General features: G+C 52.1%; 1 protein-coding gene across 3 annotated transcripts; it reads right to left on the bottom strand.

Annotated features, from left to right (window-relative positions):
• Nucleotides 1-237: 237 nt before the first annotated feature.
• Nucleotides 238-14,991, bottom strand: Pla2g4d (phospholipase A2 group IVD). 3 transcript variants are annotated; one of them, XM_070005673.1, is made up of 19 exons: nucleotides 14,853-14,991; nucleotides 13,890-14,026; nucleotides 12,643-12,774; nucleotides 12,012-12,052; nucleotides 11,611-11,653; nucleotides 10,055-10,118; nucleotides 9,655-9,785; nucleotides 8,214-8,324; nucleotides 8,050-8,087; nucleotides 7,710-7,845; nucleotides 7,269-7,405; nucleotides 6,589-6,811; nucleotides 4,190-4,307; nucleotides 3,803-3,940; nucleotides 3,538-3,645; nucleotides 3,229-3,423; nucleotides 2,840-3,006; nucleotides 2,084-2,270; nucleotides 238-960 (listed from the first exon to the last, which is right to left on the bottom strand). In XM_070005673.1, the coding sequence occupies exons 1-19, from the start codon at nucleotides 14,956-14,958 to the stop codon at nucleotides 734-736; spliced, it is 2,439 nt and encodes an 812-aa protein (XP_069861774.1). In that variant the 5' UTR covers nucleotides 14,959-14,991; the 3' UTR covers nucleotides 238-733. The 3 variants fall into 3 exon arrangements, with proteins under 3 accessions (XP_069861774.1, XP_069861775.1, XP_069861776.1); XM_070005674.1 differs by having other exon boundaries at nucleotides 13,890-13,994; nucleotides 14,853-14,931; XM_070005675.1 differs by lacking the exons at nucleotides 9,655-9,785; nucleotides 12,012-12,052; nucleotides 12,643-12,774; nucleotides 13,890-14,026; nucleotides 14,853-14,991 and having other exon boundaries at nucleotides 11,611-11,771.
• Between the last annotated feature and the right edge of the window lie 7,667 nt (nucleotides 14,992-22,658).

A 22,658-nucleotide genomic window follows, 5' to 3' on the forward strand; every position in this document is an offset into this window, starting at 1 on the left:
TGTAATCCTAGCTACTCAGAAGGCGGAGATCTGAGGATCATGGTTCAAAGCCAGTCTGGACAGGAAAGTCCATGAGACTCTTATCTCCAGTAAACCACTCAGAAAACCAGAAGTGGTGCTGTGGCTCAAGTGGTAGAGTACTAGCCTTGAGCTGAAGAGCTGAGGGACAGAGCCCAGGCCCAGAGTTCAAGCCCCACAACCAACCAAAAAAAAAAAAAAATCACAAAACCATATTAGTGCTGATAGGTTCATCAAGAGTGTAGAATATTAAGATCAAATACAAAAATAAATCACATTTCTACAAAATAGCCATGAACAATCTGGGAATGAAATTAAGAAAAATAATTGCATTTGCAACAGCATCTAAAAGAATACAATTCTGAGAGATAAATCTAACTAAAGAAGGGTGAGATTTGTGAAGAGAAAAAGAAGGAAAGTTCAGTGTGAGAGTAGGGGCCTAAAGGCACCCCAAATCTATTCCGTAGAGATGAAAGTAATCCCTATGTCAACAGCTGTTCTGTGCACTGGCCTGGGGTAGAAGTCTTCTCAGCTCCTCTCAAACCAGGTGTGGACATGCTGGAGAATTTGGGTAGACGCAACCTGCTCTGAGTGGTGCGGGCAGCTCTGAGGTGCCCCAGGCCTTGGGAGAGCTATGGCTGTGCCCAGCTGCAGGTGTCCCCTGCTCCTGGAGGGTCAGAATGCAGCCCTTGGGGTCTTGGGCCCCTTAGCAGCCTCATGTCTGCACCCTTGATGGCCTGGCGTCTGGGGCCCTGCGCTTCAGCACGGTCCCTAGGGCTTGCAGGATGGCAGTCTGGCTGTTCTGCATATTGTAGTCAGTGAGCCTCAGCAGACGGTCAAAGTCGGCCTCCTTGTAGGTCATGTTGAACAGGGCGTAGGGGGAGGTGGCTCGGCTGAGATCCACTTGGCCAGCCCCGAGCTCTGCAGGACTGCGCTGGACACCTGAGAGGCAGGGTGGAGGGGCAGGGTGAGGGGGGAGAGGCCCACACAGGGGAGCACCTGCTTCTACACAAGAGGCCTGTTCCTTTCTCCCAGACCTCTAGGCCCCGCACCCAGAAATGTAAGAGTGGGTGGCAGGATGCCACTCTGTTGTTTTGACTTCTCAAGCAGCTCCCTAATACCGCTTTACCCTACTCTATGGGTAAGGTGAAACAGTCAGAACAAGGAAGCCCAATGAATTAGGAACAGATTCTTTAAGCTCACATCTTTGTGAAGAAACAAATGTGGCATGGTGGCTCAAGTTACTGAGGAGGCACACATACATATCTCAAAAAATAAGCAGGAGGCTGGGAAGGTGGCTCAGTGGTAGAGCGCTTGCCTTGCATGCATGAGGCCCTGTGTTCGATTCCTCAGCACCACATAAGCAGAAAAAAAGCCGGAAGTGGTGCTGTGGCTCAAGTGGTAGAGCGCTAGCCTTGAGCTGAAGAGCTGAGGGACAGCGCCCAGGCCCAGAGTTCAGGCCCCACGACCGACCAAAAAAAAAAAAAAAAAAAAGCAGGGTATGGTGGTGCACAGCTATAATCTCAGCTACTGGAGATAAATGGAAGTAGGAAAATCAAGGTCCAAGGCCAGCTTGAGATTGTAAGTGAAAAGGACTGGAGTGTGGCTCACTCGTGTGGTAGAGCATTTGCCTCATAAGCACAATCCTCAGTAATTACAAAAAAAAAAAAAAAGTAAAGTTAAAAGATTTGGAATAATGGCAGCAAGAACTAGAAAGCAGGGATAACGCAGGAGGACACAGTCTTTCTCACTCAAAGGAGATAAGATTCTACAGTGGCTGGAAGGAGACGATAGAAAGTAGTGTGATGAGGGATTAGATTTGGGGGGCCCTGAGGAGAGGCTGGATAGGATGATAGAGAGCCCCCCCCAATACAAAGCAGGAGCACAGAGGTGTCAGGCCTCTAGGTTTCTAGGGGAAGGTGGAGAACAAAGGAGCCTGGGGTTATGACAGTCGTGGGTATCAGCTATCAAGGCTGGCGGGGGGTGCGGGGGTAGTGTCCTGTGCAAAGCCTGGGTGTGGCTGGCCTTTCCAGGGAAGAGCTCTGAGGGACCAGGGCTGCCTCACCTGGGGCAGAGAAGTCCTTGAAGGAAGCGTTGACCAATGGGAAGTGCAGCAGGATGGGGGCCTGGGGACAGGCGGGGTCGGAGAAGAGGTGGCACTCCCTGGGCTGGCGCTGGTCCTCAGGACTGAGCTCCACCCGGGGGAAGGGCAGCCCCTGGGCCCTGCAGTACAGCTCCGTCTGCTGCAGGGCCTGGCAGGGGGAACGGGGAAGAAGGGAGCCCAGATCAGAGCTCTGGAAAATGCTACGTCAGTTCCAGCCCCATCCAGCTCCCTTAGCATGGAGACCACAGCTGGTTCTGTGTGGGAGCCCTACAACCCCACTGGCTAAAAGCTTGGCGTGGGCCGCAGACCCCAGCACACCCCCTCCGTCCACCTGCACTGCTACGGCTGGATTAATAAGTCTCGGAGCCTGGAGCGTCTCCGTAAAGGACACATAGGTTCACCCCAATACGGCTGCTATTCCACAGTCCCCATGGGGTGTGGCGGATTGCCCGTGAAAATGCTCAGAGCCTCCTTCCTGCTCTGTCCAGCTGTTCTGCCCCCAAAGAGTCTCCCCTTCAACCGTCCTGCAAACCCAGCCCCAAGCAGTGGTGAGTCCTGCCTTAAACTAACCGCGCCTGGCAGGCCTGTGCGGCTGAAGCCTGTCCTGTTTCCCTCCCTGGGAGACGGGGAGGTGTGGGACTGTGCCTCAGTGGCCTTGCTGCTTGCCCTGGAGCTTGATCTGCTCCTGGGGTCCCCAGGGCGGGTGACCAGAGGCACCTGAAAGGGCGAGTCGAGTGAGTAGTTGAAAGACAGAATGAGGTCCGGCTGGCGGCCTGGCCGGAACATGGAAGGGTAGCTGTTGTTGATGAAGTAGCCAGAGTCCACTAGACAAAGCTGGGGCTCCTGGGGGGTCAGCTGGCTGGGCGTGGCATCGAGCTGGCAGTCTGGCACGAGGAGGCAGTGAGTGAGAGGCGCCCACCCCTTTTGGACCACCACCATGTTTGTCTCCTTGTCCTGTTAACCTCTGATGTCACTTCCTGAATGCAGGCATCACCCCCAGCCTTCCCCGACATCTCCCGATGGGATCTTCTCCACACCGGAAACGGATGCTGTGACTTCCCAAGACCCCACTAGGCATCCGGCCACGTGCACACGCCTGGCCCTACCTGCCCAGGTGGAGAAGGCTTTCTCTTCACAGTAGTTCCGGTGCATCTGGAGGCCATGGAGGAAGTTGGCACTGCGCTGGTGCAGCGGCCTGTTGGTCAGGAAGCCCTTGAACGCCTGCGCCAGGGCTGTGCCGGGCTGCAGCCACGAGCCCTCCGCCCAAGAGACGCTCTCGGAGGAGGCCGGGGGCTGCTTCCCTGCGGCCAGAGAAAGAGACATGGCTCCAGTGAGAGGCCGGGCAATTTCCACCACTCCTCCTCTTTCCCCACCCCGGGCTTATCCCAGGCCTCCCTCAGTTTCCCCTCTCCTACCTGTGTTCTGGATCTTGTCCTTGATGTGCTGTTTCCAGTCCTCTCCAGAACAGGTGAGATCGTACCAGGTGTCCAGCAGGTTCAAGGAGAAAATGTTGCTCCAGATAGCTGAGGGTCACCCCCGCCCCACCCCCCCAAGAGAAGTCAGCCACCTTTGGGTGCTGATGGGAAAGGAAAGCAGGGTGAAGACTCTTTGCAGTCACTCTTCCCGGCTCTGCCAGGCCTGAGCCCCTGGAGTGATGTCCAGGAAGAGACCACTGCTCACCTTCCAGAAAGCAGATCTGGGACTCAGGGAGCCTCTTCATCAGTCGCCCCATGAAGAACTCGGAACCGAAGAGCTCGGGTGGAATGAAGGCCCCATACTTCAGGAAACCGACCTCGTAGGGGGAGAACTCCACCCATTCTATGGGGTGGGAGGGAGAGGTAAGCAGGGGAAGGGGAGCGGGCCTGGGGAACCCCAGAACCAACTCCTCACCTTCACCATCCACCTGTTCATATACTTCCCTACCCCCACCCCCGCCCCACCCCTGCCCGTGCCGCCACCCCTTCCAGAAGGCTGGGCAGTCTGACCAGGAGTTGCCAGATTGAATTCGCCAGGCATTCTTGGGATGGAGAGGAATTGGGGAGAAGGATGGAGTGGATAGGTCTGTACCCTTGAAGTCGAGGGTGTCTAGACGGTTCTCTTTGACATTGAGGCTCAAGTAGAGAGGCAGAGGGTTCTGTCCCCGCTCCAGGGCTGCTCGCTGGCCTGATAGCTTGTGATCTATCACCTGGGGAGGGGGGGGGCCTGAGGGCCTGAGTTTCTATCGTGATGGCAGAAAGTCTACCAGGACGGGGGCAGGGGTACAGGATGGAGGTGAGGGGGTAGCTGCACCTTTGGAATCAGGATGGGTATGGGTATGGCTCTGATTGGCCCCAAATACACCAACATCATTCCTGGCTATATATGTTATGCATTGCGTATCTCCAGGGAGGGCCAGTCATGGAGACAGCGGCACCTGCAGCCCCACCCCCGCCCCCGCTTTCCCGTGGCCTGCGTGCTCAGTGGATGGATACGGACAGGGGATGCTGTACGGCACACCGAGCGATGCCTGCCCCTTTCACATTCATCTCCCCACTCCCCTTCTTCTCTGCTTTGCTCAGTGCCAGGTTGTACCTGTGGCTTCTTCCTGCCCTTGCTCCTAATTTTCTCTTTCATACAACTCCAAGCTCTGTCTTTTGCAGTAATACGTCTCTATCTGGGACATATGGCACAGAGCCTCCTGAGTGTCAGGGGCTCCAGGAGACCTCATTCCAGCCAAGGTCCGAGATGCTCCTACAACATGAGTGGTGCTGGCTGCCTAGAGCATCTGCAAGGACTGCGCTGGGTGGGCGGGGCCGGGCCAGGCTGGGCCGGCAGCATTGGCCACACTGGATGGCAGGGCACGTACCAGGCATGGAGACTGCATCCCTGTTTCTAGGTGCCCAGGCCATGTCGGCCCTTATCAGATTTCCTTAGAGAGCAGGTTGAACAGGTGATTTCTGGTTCTCTACTGAGAATCAGCCTAGCACTTGATTTGTGTTTAGTCCTTGCTTAACAATCCTCACTATTGAGTAGAATGAGGGAAACTGCCCTTCTGCTATATTTCATGATTCTTCCCTGAGGTAAGATTTGAAGAAGGATCAGTATACCCTTCCACCTAGTCAGACAGCACCCACCACCCTCCTCGATGCCTTCAAAGCAAGCTGAAGAGGACCCCGGGACTCTAGTCTCCTCGTTGCTGAAGTATCCCCAACACATAGACCTTCTACTCAGGAAAGGAAGAATGAAAAACTAGAGACTTCCCCCAGAGAAATGGGAAGAAGTACCTAAGTGGTTGAGTGCTTGTCAGTGCTTGAGGCTCATACCTGTAGCCCTAGCTACACCAGGAGACTGAGATCTGTGAATCAAGGCTTGAAGTCAGCCCAGGACATACCAAGAAAGTTTTACCTTCAATGAACCAGCACTAAGCTGGAAGTAGAGGTGTAGCTCAAACAGTAGAATGCCAGCCATGAACAGAAAAGGCCGTGGAGAGCTTATAATAAACCCATAATCACAGCTCATCAAAAGGGTGGAGATCCAGAGTATCACAGATGGAGGCCTTGGCAAACAGTTAGTGAGACCTCCATCTTGATAAATAAGCTTGTAATAAGCACTTTAAATATGTGCTCTCAGCTATGTGGTAGGGCATGGAAAAGAGGATCTCAGTTTTTTTCTCCTTTCTTTCTCTCTCTCTCTCTTTCTCTCTCTCTCTCTCTCTCTCTCTCTCTCTCTCTCTCTCTCTCTCTCTCTCTCTCTCTCTCTCTCTCTCTCTCTCTTTCTTTCTTTCTTTCTTTCTTTCTTTTTGTTGTTGGTTGTGGGGCTTGCACTCTGGGCCTCGGCACTGTCCCTCAGCTCTTCAGCTCAAGGTAAGTGCTTTATCACTTGAGCCACAAGTGCCACTTCTGGTTTTCTGATGGTTAATTGGAGATAAGAGTCTCATAGACTTTCCTTCCCCGGGCTGGCTTTGAACCACGCTTCTCAGATCTCAGCCTCCTGAGTAGCTAGGGTTACAGTCATGAGCCACAGAGCCCAGCTTCAGTGTGGGTTTTTTTTGTTTGTTTGTTTGCTTTTTTTAAGACCAAGGCACCATTTTCAGCTCTATCGTCTAGATGAGAAAACAGAGGCACACAGAGATTAAATCGCTGACGAAGGACACAGAGCAAAATGCACTGTGATTAGAACCCAGGGACTCTGGCTCCAAAACCTGTGCTTTTAGCACCAGTAACATTTTCTATTGAAGTATGAATAAAAGTGGATTAGAAATCCTAACAGACTCAAACACTGACAAAGCTTTGTTTATGTAACTGACTGCTTCCCAGTTCTTGAGCCACTTCTGTTACCTGACTATTCACTGAAGAAGATCCTAACTCAACAAGGCAGACAGAAAGAGATGGCGATTGCCACATTCTTGAAGGGTGGACCCTGACCTCTCTGTAGGACACACACATGCAGATGTGCACCTCCTTCACCCCAACTGTGCAGGGTCCTACCTGGCCATGGAGCTTGGACTCGAGCACCAGAGCCCACAGGTCCACAATGGTTGTGCAGTGTCCCTGCTTAGCTCGCAGCTCCAGCTCCCGGTGGTAGCTCGCCAGGTGCTCTGGGGAGAAGGCTGTTAACTGACTCTTGGCCAGATGCTCTCGGGCATGGCTGATGGGCCCCTCAAGGTCCTTCTGTGACCACTCTGGGTCCCAGTACAGGTGCGCCATTGTCCTGGAAACAGAAGGGGACAGGATAGGAAGAGGCTGAGGCCCAGCACACAGCCTGCCACTCCGCCCAGCCTCAGTCTTCTTCCAGCCCTCGCCTAGTTAGAAAATCTATCTATCTATAGCCGGGCACCGGTGGCTCATACCTATAATCCTAGCTACTTAGGAGGTGGAGAGCTGAAGATCACCATTCCAAGCCAGCCTGGAAAGTCTACGAGACTCCTATCTCTAATAAACTTCCAATAAGGCAGAAGTGGAGCTGTGACTCAAGTGGTAGAGTGAACAAAAGATGATCAGGGACAGCACCAAGGTTTCAAGTTCAATCCCAGGTCAGACACACACACACACACACAACCACACACACACACACACAAATGTACCTATGACCCTTACCATGTAGGTCAGACACACACACACACACACACACACACACACACACACACAAATGTACCTATGACCCTTACCATGTAGAACCAGAGATGCCACTCAGGTAGGTCACACAGTCTAGGAGGCCCAACTTCTGCAGGGCCAGTAGGTGGCCGTAGAATGCGGTCATGGCCCGGGCACCTCCTCCTTCAGCCACAATACCCACAACTGGGACCTGGGCCACACACAGAGGTAGACCACCTTAACAAGGACAGGGACCCCTTACCCTGGGTGCATCCCGCTTCCAGGCAAGAGGCACATGGTCAGGGTCTGAAAGAGTCAGCTTAGAGCTAGGGCCAGCCCTTACCCAACAAGGGATGGCTCTTGGGCCAAGCCAGAGCCCCCCAGGGGAATGAGCACCCCAAAGCTTCCCATGGCCCATATCCTCCCACACCTTTACTCTCCATTCTCTAGGGACTGGAATGTCGAGAGGGCATCAAAGTCAGGTTCTATACCCACATCCCTTCCCCGCCCCAGACCTCATCCTCCTGTAGGTCTCTGTCCAGCTGGAGGACATGCTTCAGGGCCTTGGCCACCACCTGCTTCCTCCTGCTCAGGAAGGCCTGCTCCTGTGCACACAGATCGAAGCCCAGGTGCACAGCCAGCTCCTTAGGGCTAGGACAAGGAAGAACCAGGGGTCAGGGGTTACAGGTTACAGGTCACAGGTCTGGAGTGGGGGTGGGGTGGGGGAGGCAGAGAGTCTCTACAGCCCACAGTGAGCTGCCAGGTGACCTCCAAGAACCAGTCACTCCACCGCCTACCACCCGTGCGATGGCTGTCCCATAGACATGAACTCCCCATGGACGTGAACTCTCTTACCAGCTGTCTGAATTGAGCTGTAGCCTCATTCCTGGGGCCTGAATCAAAGCAAGAGAGCTCGCTCAGAATGCTCTGGAGCCTGAGAGACCCTGAGGATCCCCTGGGGCCTTGGACTCCTCCTCCTCTTCCCCATTCACCCTTGCCAGCCAGTTGAACCTACTTACATTTGTACCAGGAATGTCCACTGTCACCTTGGTCCCCCTGGCCAGGGACCTCAGGGGCACTGAGAGGTGTCCAGCCAACATGTTGGAATTACAGCTATTGTCTCTGGAGCTCTGGAGGGAAATCATTCATTCATTCATTGGACAAACCCTTGCTGAGTATCTAGACGGCAAACAAGACAGCCACAATCTCTCCCTGATGATATAAACTGATTGCAACAACTGTGGTTAAGAATAATTACAAAATAATAATGGTTAGCACTTATTTTAGAGTGAAGGCATTGTTCTCAATGAGTCATACACACACACACACACACACACACACACACACACACACACACACACACACACACACATTTATAAACAGGCAATAAAGCCAAGTATGGTGGCACACACTTACAGCCCTAGCTGCTTGAAAGGCAGAGATCAGGAGAATAATGGTTCAAGGCCAGCTGGGCAAAAATCCATGACCCCCATCTCAAGAAACAAGTAACTGTAATCCTAGCTACATGGGAGACCATAGGTAGGAGGCTTGTGGTCTGAAAATTCAAAGCAGAAATTCTAGAAAATTCCAGGCAGAAAATACAAGATCCTATCTGAAAAATAACTGAAGCAAAAAAATGGGAGTGGGGAGCTGGGCAAAGTGGCTCATGTCTGTAATCCTAGCTACTCAGGAGGCTGAGATCTGAGGATTGTGTTTCAAAGCCAGCCTGGGCAGGAAAGCCTGTGAAACTCTGATCTCCAATTAACCATCAGAAAACCGGAAGTGGTGCTGTGGCCCAAGTGGTAGAGCGCTTGCCTTGATCTGAAGAACTGAGGAACAGCGCCCAGGCCAAGAGTTCAAGCCCCACGACCAACAAAAAAAGTGGGAGCGGGGGCTGGAAGCATGGTTCAAGCAGAAGGGTAACTTCCTAGAAAGTGCAAGACACAAACCCCAGTACCACCACTATCACCCAAAATTAAAAGTTATAGAGTGATGTTAGGAATGTACTATGAAGGACATATGGAGTGTGATATCATAGAGTAACAAAGTTTCGGGGACCCAAGGGGCTTCTCTGACAAGACACCATCTGATCTGATACATGAGGAAGAGGGCAGGTACAGGAGGAGGCAGAGGAATACAAAGAAGGTACTTGGCATGGTGGAGAAGCAGGAGAAATATGGCTGCAGCATCATGAACAAGGTGACCAGCAGGTTAGTAAGGCCAGGCTGGTCAGCCTGTGGGTCCAGATAGATGAGGCTTTGGGGAAGAGCCACAGGGAGTTCAAAGGCTGGCCTGACTTTGAGCCCCTGCTCATCTTCTCTCTCTTCCAACAGTGTAGAGAGAGGAGGCTTGGGGAGGCTGACAAGGCCACAGGGGCCTGGCTTTGGCCCATGGGGAAATCAAGGAGGGCCTGCAGCGGCTGGAGCTGTCTAAAGGCCGGGGGAGCATGGGCGCACCCACCTTCAGATGCCCACTCAGCTCTGTGCATTGGGCTGCCAGGTAGTGGAAGCTGAGGGCCGAGGCTGTGCCCAGGGGAGATGTCTGTGTGTCCTCATAGGATCCCTTCAATACCAGCTCCAGCTCATCCTGACCTAGGGAGCCAGTGATCAGGTTAGCATGAGAGACAGCTGAGACCCAAGGTGCCAGCCGAGCTGCCTGGATGAGGAGCGGCCCAGAAAGGTAAGGAGGTGTCTGCAAAAGGGACCCCCCAAAGGACTCCCATCTCCTGTGACAATGTTTCTCCAGGTCAGGGCGTGACTTTGTAGGAGGGGTGCACCTTCTTCCCTGGGACAGCTTGTGGCTGTCTCCCTCCCCCCAACATCCAGGCAGAGTCCAGACCTGGTTCTGAGCAGATTCTCACCTGCGGCCACCATGGTGATCTCTGCTCTGTCCACGCAGACATCCAGCTGTGACAGTTCTCGGGCCTGGGCCAGATCACATTGTGGGCGTAAGGCTCCCACATCTGTGGGGTCAAGCTGAGGTCCCCTCACCCTCCAGCCTGAGCTCCTCAACGGTCCCATATCCATTACTACACACAGCACAACAAGAGGATTCTGAATACAAGTGGGTCCCACACACTGAATTCCCATCTAGGATCCTACGGCCATGGTGCAGCCTGAGCAGCCGGGAGAGCCCCCCTCCACCCTGTCCCAGCTCGCTCCTAGTTTTACTCAATTTCTGGAAGCCGTGAGAACATGGTTCCTCCTCTATCTTCAGAACCCTGATGTCTCGAGGAATGTGACTATAGGCCCTTCTGAGTAGGGTATACACACCACAGATTGAAGCTGGGGTGGCAGAAGGGCACAGGAATGGTAGCCTAGCACACCTCGTGATTCTGCTCTCCCCCCCTCTTCTCCTCCCCCCCCCCCCCGCTTCTCCCTGCAAAGCTCGCTGGCTGATGTCACCACCTGCCATTTTCCCTGGCATCCTCCTTGGAACTTCTACTTCCATCAACCTTCTGACTACAGGCTCCTTCTCCTCAGAGAAGGGGCGGTTGCCATGGGCATTTTAATGTGCATTCTTCTAAAAAGTAAACTAGCCACCAGGCACAGGGGGCTCACCCTGTCACCCTAGCTACTCAGGAGGATGAGATCTGAGGATCATGGTTCAAAGCCAGCCAGGTGGGAAAGTCTGTGAGGCTCGTATCTCCCATGAACCACAGAAAAAAAGCCACAGAAATGATACTGTGGTTCAAGTTGTAGAGAGCTAGCCTTGAGCAACAAGGAGCTCAGGGACAGGTACCCAAGCCCACAGTTTGAACCCAAGGACCAGCAAAAAGAAAAAAAAAAGTGAGCTAGCCCATCACACAAGCGCTTGCACAGCCCTGGAGGGCACACCTCTAAGGTTTGTGCTCTAGGTGCAGATTCTGGGCTTTCAGTTCAACCCCTGCGGCAGACCTGCAAACAGTGCCTGGTCCACACACCTCATGCAGCGCTCACCACCTTGTGTCCATTCCTGTCCATTGCAGCTTTGGGAAATTGCCGCTGATGGAGGAGAGCCAAGAGGCAGACACCTGCTGATTTGGTTCCTGTCTCTCCAGATAGGAAGCACAGCACCCTGCCAACTCCCTCTGACTCTCACCATTCTCAGTATTTGCAACCTGAAGGGGGGCTTGGCTCTAGCACTTCTTGAGGGGGGCAGATCTCTGAGCTAAACTCTAAGAACTCATCACACCTCACTAAGCACTAACATTTCCTTCAGTTCCCTCAGTCATCCAGCTCAGGGCCAGAACCTCCTCCCTGCAGACCCACCTCCCCCTTCCCCATGCACCCCTTATCTCCAGACTCCTACAGGCCCCACCACCCCAGATGATCACCTAGCTGGGAGGCTCTAGAGAAGGGGTGTCTTACCACAAAGCCTCGTCCCTCCTCCCCCACACCCCAGCCCCCCTCCTCTAGGCCTGGGGAAGGTCATTACCACAAGGACATGATTGGTGATGAGACTTTCTGGAGGGTCTGACCTGGAAAATAAAAATCAAAGCACCCAGTCTGGACTTGCAGAGGCAAAGACATTCTGCGCTGTCTGAACATCAGAGGGTCTCACTGAGTGATGCTGTGGAACATCCTGGCTAAGATCCAGGGTTGGGGAGATGCCTGAAGTGCAGTTCAAAAGGTGAGAGGAGAAAGCGGGGCAGGGGAAATACTGGCTTTCCTCTCCTCAGTTCTCTGGCAGGTGGGGAGGGGGGGAAGAGAGGAGATAAGAGCAGCAGGGCCAGCAACTCACAGCTGGACATTGTAACACCAGATCTAGGTCAGAGCCACTTCCTTGCATACAATCCGGGTCCCCGGACACTCCCTGGGCTGTGGGATATTACTCACGTTTTCTCCAGCAGAAACTCCACATCTAGCTCTTCCTGTCCCTGAAAGCAAAGAGGGTGAGCAAGTCAACACATACATTCGACAAAGATGCTTTGCAATGTGTGAGGTCATCACACCGTCTCAAGCAGCCTCTGGGGAAGCATGCTATTGTGACTGTGGCCAATTCACAGATGAGGAAATGGAGGTGTGGGGCAAGAAGGACTACCTGCCCTAGTTGGCTGCAGCTGGGTAAGTCTGCAGACGAACAGGTCTTCCTCCCTCCTGGGATCCCAGATTCTGGGCCAGGTGGAAGGGAAAGACAAACTCAGTTAAAGGGGGGGCTTCAGGATGCCCAAGCCCCCTCCCGAGGCAGCCCTCCAACTCCTTTCTTTCTCTTGGCAGGAAGAATGCCAAGATGCCAAGCTGGCCTTGGGCTCAGCAAGCAGGAAAGACAATCCCACACTGCCCTCAGGTGGCTGTTAGGAAATTTACACCTTCCTCCTCATGGCACCCGGGGTTCCTTCCAGTGAACATGCAAATCTCTCTGGGAGGGCTTACTCACTGCCCTGTGGATGAGCTCAGGAGAAAAGGAGGAAGTTAGGGAGGAACTTCCTCAGCCTGGAGCTGGAGGGAGCGGGGCTTCTCCACCCACCTGGGGACCTGGGGAGAAGGTTTTCTGGAACAGCTTGCCAGGATGGACCTCTGAGATGTCGTAGAACACCTTGAAGCAGATGCCATCCTTTGTAATTGAGTTTTCATCATAGACACTCAGCTCCAGAATATTCTAGGGGACAAGAAACAGTAATCCAGGACATCATCTATGCAAAACAAATATCAGCTCACATATAACAGTAAAACTTGAGAGATATAAGGATATCCAATAAAATTCCCTATGTCCCTCTCCTAGTTTTTGCTCTTATCAAAAATAAAATCCTAGGGGCTGGGAAGGTGACTCAGTGGTAGAGCGCTTGCCTTGCATGCATGAGGCCCTGGGTTCGATTCCCAGCACCACATAAGCAAAAAGAAAAAAGCCGGAAGTGGCGCTGTGGCTCAAGTGGTAGAGCGCTAGCCTTGAGCTGAAGAGCTGAGGGACAGCGCCCAGGCCCAGAGTTTAGACCCCATGACCGGACCCAAAAATAAATAAATAAATAAATAAAATCCTAGAGCCCGGTGCTACTCAAGAGGCTGAGATCTGAGGATCCCAGTTCAAAGCTAGCCTGGACAGAAGAGTCCATGATACTCCGATCTCCAATAAACTACTCAGAATAAGCTGTACCAAGAGGTACAGCACTAGCTTTGAGCAAAAAAAGCTCAGTGAGAGCACCCAGGCCCTGAGTTCAAGCCTCATGACTGACAAAAAATAAAATGAAATAAAATCCTAAGTCAGGCACAGTGCATGAGAGGCAGAGATTGGGGGGGGGGCAGTTTGAGGTTGGGGTTCAAGGACAACCTCCTACAAAATACAGTTCACAAGATTCCACTCTGATGGCCAGGCACAGTGGCGTGTCATTCCAGCCACACCAAGAAATACAAATAGGAGGACTGAAGTACAGGCAAACCAGAGGCTATGTGACAGTCTTCTGGAAAGTTCTTCCTTGAACCCCACAACACCCCTTCAGGAGATGCTTACTGTGTCCACATCACAACTGGCCTTTGAGAGGCACTGAGTGGTCATTGCTGGAGGTCAGTGTCAATTCCAGGGAGGGTAAGGACACGATCATCCCTTCTTCACATATTCACTCACAGAACATACAGTCCAGAGTATTAAAAAAAAAAAAACCAACCCTAATCCACGGAGCTTCTGAGAGGTGTGGAGGAAGTGTGCCTCCCTCCCAAACCCTCCAAAGTGAGGGGTGTGGCCCGGGCTCGGTGAGTGGACAGTGGTACCCTGGCATTTACCTTGACCTGACTCTGGATGAGGAAATGGAAGGTCTCATTCCACACGGGGTGACTGGAGTTGGTGACTGTTTTAGTCTTGAACTTCATCCCAGGAGCAGTTGGCAGCTGCAAGGTCACATATGGGTCTGCCTCACTTACTGCCAGGGTCAAAGGAAGCGTCAGGAGAGAGAATCGCTCAGATCTTTGCCCAGAGGCCTCACTAGCTTTCTACCAAGACCCCAGTGGCCACTGTGAGCAGCACAGCACAGCCCAAGGCATGGCCTCCCCCATCATCCCTGGGTTTATCATCCCTGGGTCTCATCATTCCTGGGTCTGTCATTCCTGGGTCTGTCATCTCTGGGTCCCCTCATCTCTGGGTCCCCTCATCTCTGGGTCCTGTCATCTCTGGGTCTCATTCCTGGGTCCTGTCATCCCTGGGTCTGTCATCCCCAGGTCCATCATCCCTAGGTCCATCATCTCTGGGTCCCAATATCCCTGGGTCCCATCATCCCTGGGTCTCACCATTCCTGGGGGCTCTCATCCCCAGGTCCATCATCCCTGGGTCCCATCATTCCTGGGTCCATCATCTCTAGGTCCATCATTCCTGGGTCCCGTCATCCCCAGGTCCATCATCCCTGGGTCCATCATCTCTGGATCTCATCATTCCTAGAGCCTGTCATCCCTGAGTCCCATCATCCCTGAGTCCCATCATTCATGGGTTCTGTTACCCCTGGGTCTCATCATCCCTGGGTCCCGTTATTCCCTGGGTCCATCATCCCTGGGTCCATCATCCCTGGGTCCATCATCTCTGGGTCCCATCATCCCTGGGTCCTGACATCCCTGAGTCCCATCATTCATAGGTTCTGTTATCCCTGGGTCCATCATCCCTGGATCCTGTCATCCCAGAGTCAATCATCCCTGGGTCCTGTCATTCCCGGGTCCCTCATCTCTGGACCCTCTGGAGATCAGGACACAGTCACTCACATAGATCAGTCGTGCGCAGCCTCCGTGCCTCCAGGACCCTCACGGTGAGCTGGTAGCAGGCACCAGCTTCCTCCTGGAAAGACACATCAAACTGAGCCCCCCACATTCTCTCACCCAAACCTAGAGTGGGGATTGTAGATACAACCCCTTTCCCCACCTGGTGAGCCCCAGTAATGCAGCCAGGCCTTCTGGGGACCAAAATGGCCTTTATCTACCACTGTCCTTGGGGTCACGGCTCTGGGTCACAACCATCAGGAGATGGCAGACCACCTGGGGGTAGAGTCTGTGGGAACTCCTCCACTCTGGGGACAGAATTTGAAGCATTATGGCCAAAGCAAGGAACTGGGAGCCGAGCAGTGGCCACCTTGCTGATCACTTTGGGATCAGTCACGTCCAGAGCTCCCAGGAAGGATGGTCCCTCAGGGATGGGTGTGGCCAGCCTCCCCTCAACTCACTCTCCACTTTGCTCAAGGGAAGCTGAGGCAGGGGAAGCCCAGGGGCCTGTAGGATGTGCATAGCTACTAAAGCAGGCCTCGGCCCATCCATGATCTTGGTTGTGAAGCTGGCGATGGCAAGAGCCTTGGGCGGGCATAGTGAGCAGTAGGTGATGGCTGTTGTGTGTTAAGATGCTCACGGGGTTATGTAACCCACACAGACGTTTCCAAGCCCCCTGCTGTGATTTGAGGGGGGGGGACTCAAGTGGCCCGGCAGGACCCCGGGCTGACCCCAATGGAAGTCATTGGCTTTGCATCCCCTTGACAGGGGATCCACACGGGGCGAGGGGGACCCCCTCAGAATGGGGGTTGTCAGGCTAGGACATCACCTAGACAGGGAATGTGTAGTGGCAGTCCTCACCCCAGTCGGGAGGGGACTCTGCTTAGGCCCCAGGCAACAGGGCCCTGAGGGGCACCATCCACAGGCTGCTGTGGATGTGACAGCTCAGGGGAAGGAAACGCAAGGTTCCTAGGCCAGGAAATGAAAACAAAAACCAAACACAGTGACTGATCTCTTCTAGGAAGTAGAGGAAGACTCTGGCACTAGGTCGCCTGCATGTCAACCCCAGTGCTATGATTTACATGTGGCGTGACCCTGGATAGGTCACTAAAAGCCTCCATTTCATCATCTGCAGTGGAAGAGGAACAGCCTTGAGTTAACAAGGGTGATCGAAGGCAGAACTGTGAGCCATGTCACAGATACAACACACACCCAGACAAGTTTTGAGCAGGCTTGTGGAGCTCAGTGGTGGAGCTCTTGCTTGGTTATGTCCATGGCCCTGAGTTTGATACCCCAGCTCAGCCAAAACAAAACAACAACAAAAGTAAGTGTTCTCTAGGCGGTTGTTCTCATGGCTATTTAAATACTTGTAGTGTGTCTAGCTGTTGTACTAAGTGTTATTGCAGTCTCCCTTTCTTTTTCTTCCCCAAATCTCATAATTATATGGTACTTGAATATTCTTCAATAAAGGAATGGAGGCTCACAAAGAAAGGTTAAGTTCCCACCTCATCGAGGACCAAGTTCAGGTTCAAACTTCAAGACCAGAGCTTTCAACTCCCATGTCATTCTACTTTCCTAAGGCCTGGGTGGAGATCCTGTCCCTCCCTGAGCCACACAGAGGTGGAACAAGTCCCAAATGCTCAGCCTGCCCTGCCAGCCCAGCTCCTGCCCCTCCGGTGAGCTCCAGTCTCTGATCCAGCAAAGCTGCTGCTGCTGGTGCCACGGGAGCTAACTTGAAGGCTGGGGTGAAAGATCTGGTCTGTGGGATCCAGTCCTAGGTACTTCCCAGATAGGGGCCTACTCATGCTCCCCCAAACCCTGAGCCTAGGGCATTTGTTTTATCCCACAGGGATGGACCCAGAGTAGGCAAAGAGAAGATGGAAAGGGTGTGCAGCCATCATTTTGGGGTGTTCTGGAAAACTCCACTTGGCTGTTCTAAGACATGAGACTGAAGCCTCAAGTCCCACTGATGGCTGACTGGAGGATGGGGAGGGTCCTCCTAGCTTTGTTTTGCAAAGAGAAGGTCCCTGTGTGTCTCCCCAAGGATCCCTTGGTGTCCAGCCTGTTCTGCAGCACGTCATTTCTACAAGCTCAGGTCTAGAGCTGCTTCTCTGGGTACAGCTCAGGCCAAGAGGAGAAGACAAATAAGAGGAGAAGGCAAATAAGACAAAGCCCCCATTGTGTGGGCGCTCTCTGGGGCCCCAGGGGGGATCTGAGGAGTCAGTTCTATCCACCTTGGCCTCCAGTAAAGGATGAGAAATCTGGGCTGGGGGAAAACCCGCGGCAGGGGTAAGGACAGTCGGTTTCTGCTGGCCTCCCTGGCCTGATATAACCTCAGAGCTCTGGGGCCCAGTAAGTAATTGGAAATGGGTGAGGACTGGGGCTCCCTGGGAGTCTGAGACACACAGACTGACACCCCCAGGACTTCATCCAGTCCCAGGAAGTCCAGGCCTATGACGGTGAGCTCCAGGCCTGCTGGGTCTCCCCTGTGCCGTACAGACACTGTCCTCTGACATGGAACGGGAGCCTTTGTGGGGAGCTGGTAGGAGTCCTGAGGTGCTGCTGCCTGGCTACTCAGGATGACGAGGGGTGGCTCTGATGACCCTACTCATTATCCTGGGCCCCATTGCTCCCCCACCCCAAAGCACAGCCCACCTACCCCCACCTCACCCCACCCAGAGACCAGAATCACCCTGATTTCATTTGTGCCAGGCTCCTCAGATGCCCCCTGGTCCCAGGTCCTTGCCTAGACTGGTGCCCACGGGCCGGGCAGACACTCTTACCTGGTGACGATGGCCAGGGGGTCCCTCAGATGACAGGCTCTCCATACCAGCCCTTCCAGCTCCGCTTCAGGCCCAGTTCCCTCGCTGGCTGATGGCTGGTGATCGTCCCAACAGGATGGGACCAGCTGTGAACCTGCCAGCCTTGGAAGTGTCACAGGCCTATAAACAGGCCGGGACTCCACCCAGCTCACTGTCATCCAGCACCTTTTCCTCTTCCCCTAAGAGACTGGCTTAACTGGGTGTGGTGGTGCCTGTACTGGAGAGGCTGAGGCAGGAGGATCATGAGTTCAAGGCAAGTCTTGGGCTACATGGTAAGAGTAGTTGGAAGAGGGTGGAGGAGGAAGAGGAGGAGGAAGTGGAGGAAAGAGAAGGAGGAAGAAGATGAGAAGGAAGAGGAGGAGGAAAAAGAAGAAGAAGAAGAAGAAGAAGAAGAAGAGGAGGAGGAGGAGGAGGAGGAGGAGGAGGAGGAGGAGGAGGAGGAGGAGGAGGAGGAGGAGGAGGAGGAGGAGGAGGAGGAGGAAGAGGAGGAGGAGGAGGAAGAGGAGAAGGAGGAGGAGGGGGCGTGAGGGAAGGAGGGAGGGAAGGAGGAGGGAAGGAGGGAGGAAGTATAGGATCAACCAGCACTGAATACCAGGTTCTCCAGGTGGAGAACCATTCCAGACCCAAAAGATCAGGTCACCTGAGGGGAAAGGTCAGGTTGTCTGCCAGAGCAGTGGGAGGAAGTTGGTTCCCCTTAAGTAGAGGGCAGAAAATGGAGCAGGGGCCACAGCTAAGGAGACCCCCTTGAGCCCTATCTGAGCCAGGCAAGCCTCAGTGGAGAGAGCTGAGCACCTGAAAGCATAATGAAGACCGGATCCCATGGCAGCTCCAGGAAGCCAGAACTCCAGGCTGTAAGAAGAGCAGTGGCAGTGGCCAGTCATGTGGAAATGTGTCCTCCTCATCTGCCCCTGAGTGGACCCCACAGAGCTGCAGAGGGGTCTGGACACCTCTGATCCCAGGCCCCTCATCTCCTCTCTCACCCATACACCCTCTAGTTCAGCAGTTACTAGAAGCTTAGGTGTTTTCACTTAGACTCAAAAGGCAAACTTTGCAGTAAGAGAAACTGATATAGATGGGCTGGGAAGGTGGCTCAGTGGTAGAGTGCTTGCCTTGCATGCATGAGGCCCTGGGTTCGATTCCTCAGCACCACATAAGCAAAAAGAAAAAAGCCGGACGTGGTGTTGTGGCTCAAGTGGTAGAGGGTTAGCCTTGAGCTGAAGAGCTGAGGGACAGCGCCCAGGCCCAGAGTTCAGGACCCACGACCGGACCAAAAAAAAAAAAAAAAAAAGAAACTGATATAGGATCAAAAACAAACTGGGTGGAGGTGGGGAATGTGGCTTAGTGGTAGAGTGCTTGCCTAGCATGCATGAAGCCCTGGGTTCGATTCCTCAGTACCACGTACACAGAAAAAGTTGGAAGCAGTGCTGTGGCTCAAGTGGCAGAGTGCTTGCCTTGAACACAGAGAAGCTCAAGGACAGTGCCCAGGTCCTGAGTTCAAGCCCCAGGACCAGCAAACAAAAACAAAAACAAAAACCAACTAGGTGAAGCCACCTGTTTCTACTGTTGGTGTCTTGTTTATTAAACACATGACCCAATCTGGTACCATCTAAATAAATGCTGGTGTATGAAGGTGAAGGAGAGACACTGTCTTTCCAGCTCGGGAGAGGAAGCTGGAGCTGCTGAATGTAGCAGCTAGCATAAGAGGAAGGCCCAACAGGAAAGAGCCAATGATGACAGCCAAAACTTCTACAGGATGTGCTATGTGCTGCATGGAGGTGGCTCAATCATGAAGCTAAGGATGCTTAAGCCTGGGCTAGCCTTTAGTACCTCCATCCCATATCTCTGAGAGGAGACATGCTCGTGTTGAAATCTAATTTATAAGAAGAAACTGCCTCACCAGTCTTCTCATTCCTCCATCCCTTAGCCTGGATGGGAGAAGGAGGATTAGAGATACACTTAATTCAGTTTTGTGGAATAATACATGTTTACCTAGCTGCAGCCAATGAAATAGATAGTAGAGCAATGGCTAGAGGTGAGGTTTAGAGATGGTTTGCAGAAATACTCCTATCCCTGTGCCAACTCATCTGCCATTATGACACAAAATGACAAGGCCAGAGGTGGCACTGAAGTACAGATCTGTCCTCTGATGCCACAAGAATTGCGTAGAGGAAGAGAAGCAAGATCTGAAATATTCGGAGACTGTTTAAAAAATATATCCAATCAGGCACACATAATTGTGATTTAAAGATATTTTTTTTCATTGTTACCCGATTAAAAGGAAAGTGCTGTCCAGAAAGCGGCATTTTCAGTTATGCCTTGTGTGCATTTATTTCTTTTCCATTATAATTGTTGGGAATTCTGAGAACTATAAATGATCATTATAGTACTACAAGTATCTGGCACACCTACAATAGCTCATAGATGAGAAAAACATGGGAGACGTCATGGCAGATTTTTACTTTCCGAAAAAATGGTTGTGGCAATACCGTCTTTTCCATGTTTCTCTAGAACCTTCTAGAATTCCCCTTTTCCCCCAAGAGCTAGAGGCTGGGATTCCTCCTGCTCTGCAATCTGGTGGGATTATGATTGACTTGTAACTCTCAGAAGGTAAGGACAGTGGTACTACTGACCCCGAAGGCTGGATGGTAAGAAGCTTTCTCCTAAGTTCCTGGGATACTCTGAGTCTCAAGCCTCCAACTGACATTCAACGTAAAGGCTGCCATATTGTGAGGAAGCCCAGACACACAGGCTACCCATCAGTGCGGGCAATAGAGTCCAGGTTGCAGATATCTGGGTAAGTGAGCCTTTGGATGAGTCCAATCCCAGCCTGAGCACATTCTAAATTTGTGACCCTTAGAATCCGTAATCCTGACAGAACAGTTGCTATTTTATGCCATTTGTGTTTGTGATGCTTTTTTTTTGGCCAGTCCTGGGGCTTGAACTCAGGGCCTGGGCACTGTCCCCAAGGCTAGCTAGCACTCTATTACTTGAGCCACAGGGGCTACTTCTGGCTTTTCCTGTCTATGTGGTACTGAGGAATCGAACCCAGGGCTTCATCCATGCTAGGCAAGCACTCTACCACTAAACCACATTCCCAGCCCAGCCCTGTGATATAAAAATTAACCATTGTAAGTATATCAGAGATTGGCTAACAATCCTGAAGTTTTATGTGATCTTACCAAAGAAGAGACATGAAATATTAAAAATTATCATCATGAACTATGACTTAAGGTAGACAGGACTGTTCCAAATAGCAATAGATGACACCTAGCAGTTTACTAATCCAGATGTGATGTGTATTATTATTGTTGTTATTTTATTATTATCATCATTGTTATTATTATTATTGGGGATTGAATTCAGGGCCTCCTCACACTTGTTAGATAGGCACTTTATTGTAGAGCCTACACCTCCAGCCCCAGTTTTCACTCATGATTTCTTGAGATACAGTCTCACTTCTTACTTGGGAGCACACCTGGACTCTGACACATGCCATCACACCCAGCTTCCCTCCATACAGAGGAAGCCTCAAGGATTTTTCCAGTTTTGTTTTTGTTTTTGTTTTGGGGGGGGGGTCCGGTTGTGGGGCCTGAACTCTGGGCCTGAGCACTGTCCCTCAGCTCTTCAGTTCAAGGCAAGCGCTCTACCACTTGAGCCACAGCACCACTTCCGGCTTTTTTTTCCTTTTTGCTTATGTGGTGCTGAGGAATCCAACCCAGGGCCTCATGCATGCAAGGCAAGCGCTCTACCACTGAGCCACCTTCCTAGCCCTCAAGGATTTTTCTTGAACTGTTCTAATCTTGCACTGTGTTCCTCCCTTTCTCAGCTAGGATTACAGACTGCTGGGGCCCGGCTGAGTTGTTGTTGTTTTTGCTGTTACTGTGCTTTGGTATTTTTTGAGAAAAGGTTTCAGTACATAGGCCAGGCTGACCTTGAACTCCCCCCTTAGCTTATCAAGCACTGGAATTACAGGGTGTGTGTCACCATACCCAGCTAAAATTGACATTTTATGTGACTTAAAAAATCATTCTGAATATTCACTTGAATACCTAATTTTGTATCAACTTGTATTAACTTCAGGCTCCACAGGAGACATCCTTTGTGATGTACTGTTCAAAGCATTTCAGTACATAGGACATTTCTATTCACCATTCCTTCACCTCAACCCTGTAAAAGGAAAATATTGCACTTATGCATAAATGAGGCGGGAATTAAAGAATTGTCCAAAGCCGGGCACTGGTGGCTCATGCCTGTTATCCTAGTGACTCAGGAGGCTGACATCTGAGATCATGGTTCAAAGCCAGCTGGGGCAGGAAAGTCTGTGAGCCTCTTATCTCCAATTAACCACCAGAAAACCGGAAGTGACGCTGTGGCTCAAGCAATAGAGCGTTCGCCTTGAGCTGAAGAGCACAGGGACAGCTCCCAGACCCAGAGTTCAAGCCCCACGACAAAAAAAAAAAAAATTGTCCATAGGTCATCTGTATTCTTACTTACTGCCTGCAGTTTGTTCTGTCTCAAGAGGAGGCCCTGGATCAAGCTTTGCCTGAATGAGTAGATCTAGTTCTGGGCTTTTCATTTGCTTGTCACGCTTTTCCTCGTTAAATCTGGGAAAGAAAGGCTCCTTTTCTCCTTTCCTTTACTTTCCCCCTGAAATAGTTCTCAGAGACAGCATCATAGAGGAGAGAGGAAGCCAGCAGGGGTAGTAGAGAGGGGGCTGATGCCTTGCTGAGTCTCCATTCCAGGTAAAATTCCTGCAGCAAATGGTGGCATTAGTGGTAGGATGCATGGCGTGGGGTGAGGATGGGATGACACACACTTTGGCATTGGGCATCAATTACTATGGAATGACAAGGCCTGGCAGAGCTGTTGCCCCATAAGGAAGTAGTTATTTGTTCTGTTGACAAGTGAGAAAGAATGATTTCCTGACCAGAGCTACTCAGGACCAAGCAGAACATGTCACCTGGTCCCTCCCCTCGTTCTAGGCTGTGGG

This window comes from Dipodomys merriami, unplaced genomic scaffold, assembly GCF_024711535.1.
Source record: "Dipodomys merriami isolate MVZ:Mamm:240054 unplaced genomic scaffold, mDipMer1.0.p SCAF_69, whole genome shotgun sequence".
Lineage (NCBI taxonomy): Eukaryota > Metazoa > Chordata > Mammalia > Rodentia > Heteromyidae > Dipodomys > Dipodomys merriami.

What these genes read in the sequence shown, in the direction of transcription:
- Pla2g4d (XM_070005673.1), bottom strand. Translation starts at nt 14,958, where the DNA reads ATGTGGGGGGCTCAGTTTGATGTGTCTTTCCAGGAGGAAGCTGGTGCC. An exon ending in CAGCTCAATTCAGACAGCTG is followed by an intron (nt 7,846 to 8,049) that starts GTAAGAGAGTTC and finishes TCCTTGTCCTAG; the next exon opens with CCCTAAGGAGCTGGCTGTGC. An exon ending in AGTCCAAGCTCCATGGCCAG is followed by an intron (nt 4,308 to 6,588) that starts GTAGGACCCTGC and finishes CCCCCTCCCCAG; the next exon opens with GTGATAGATCACAAGCTATC.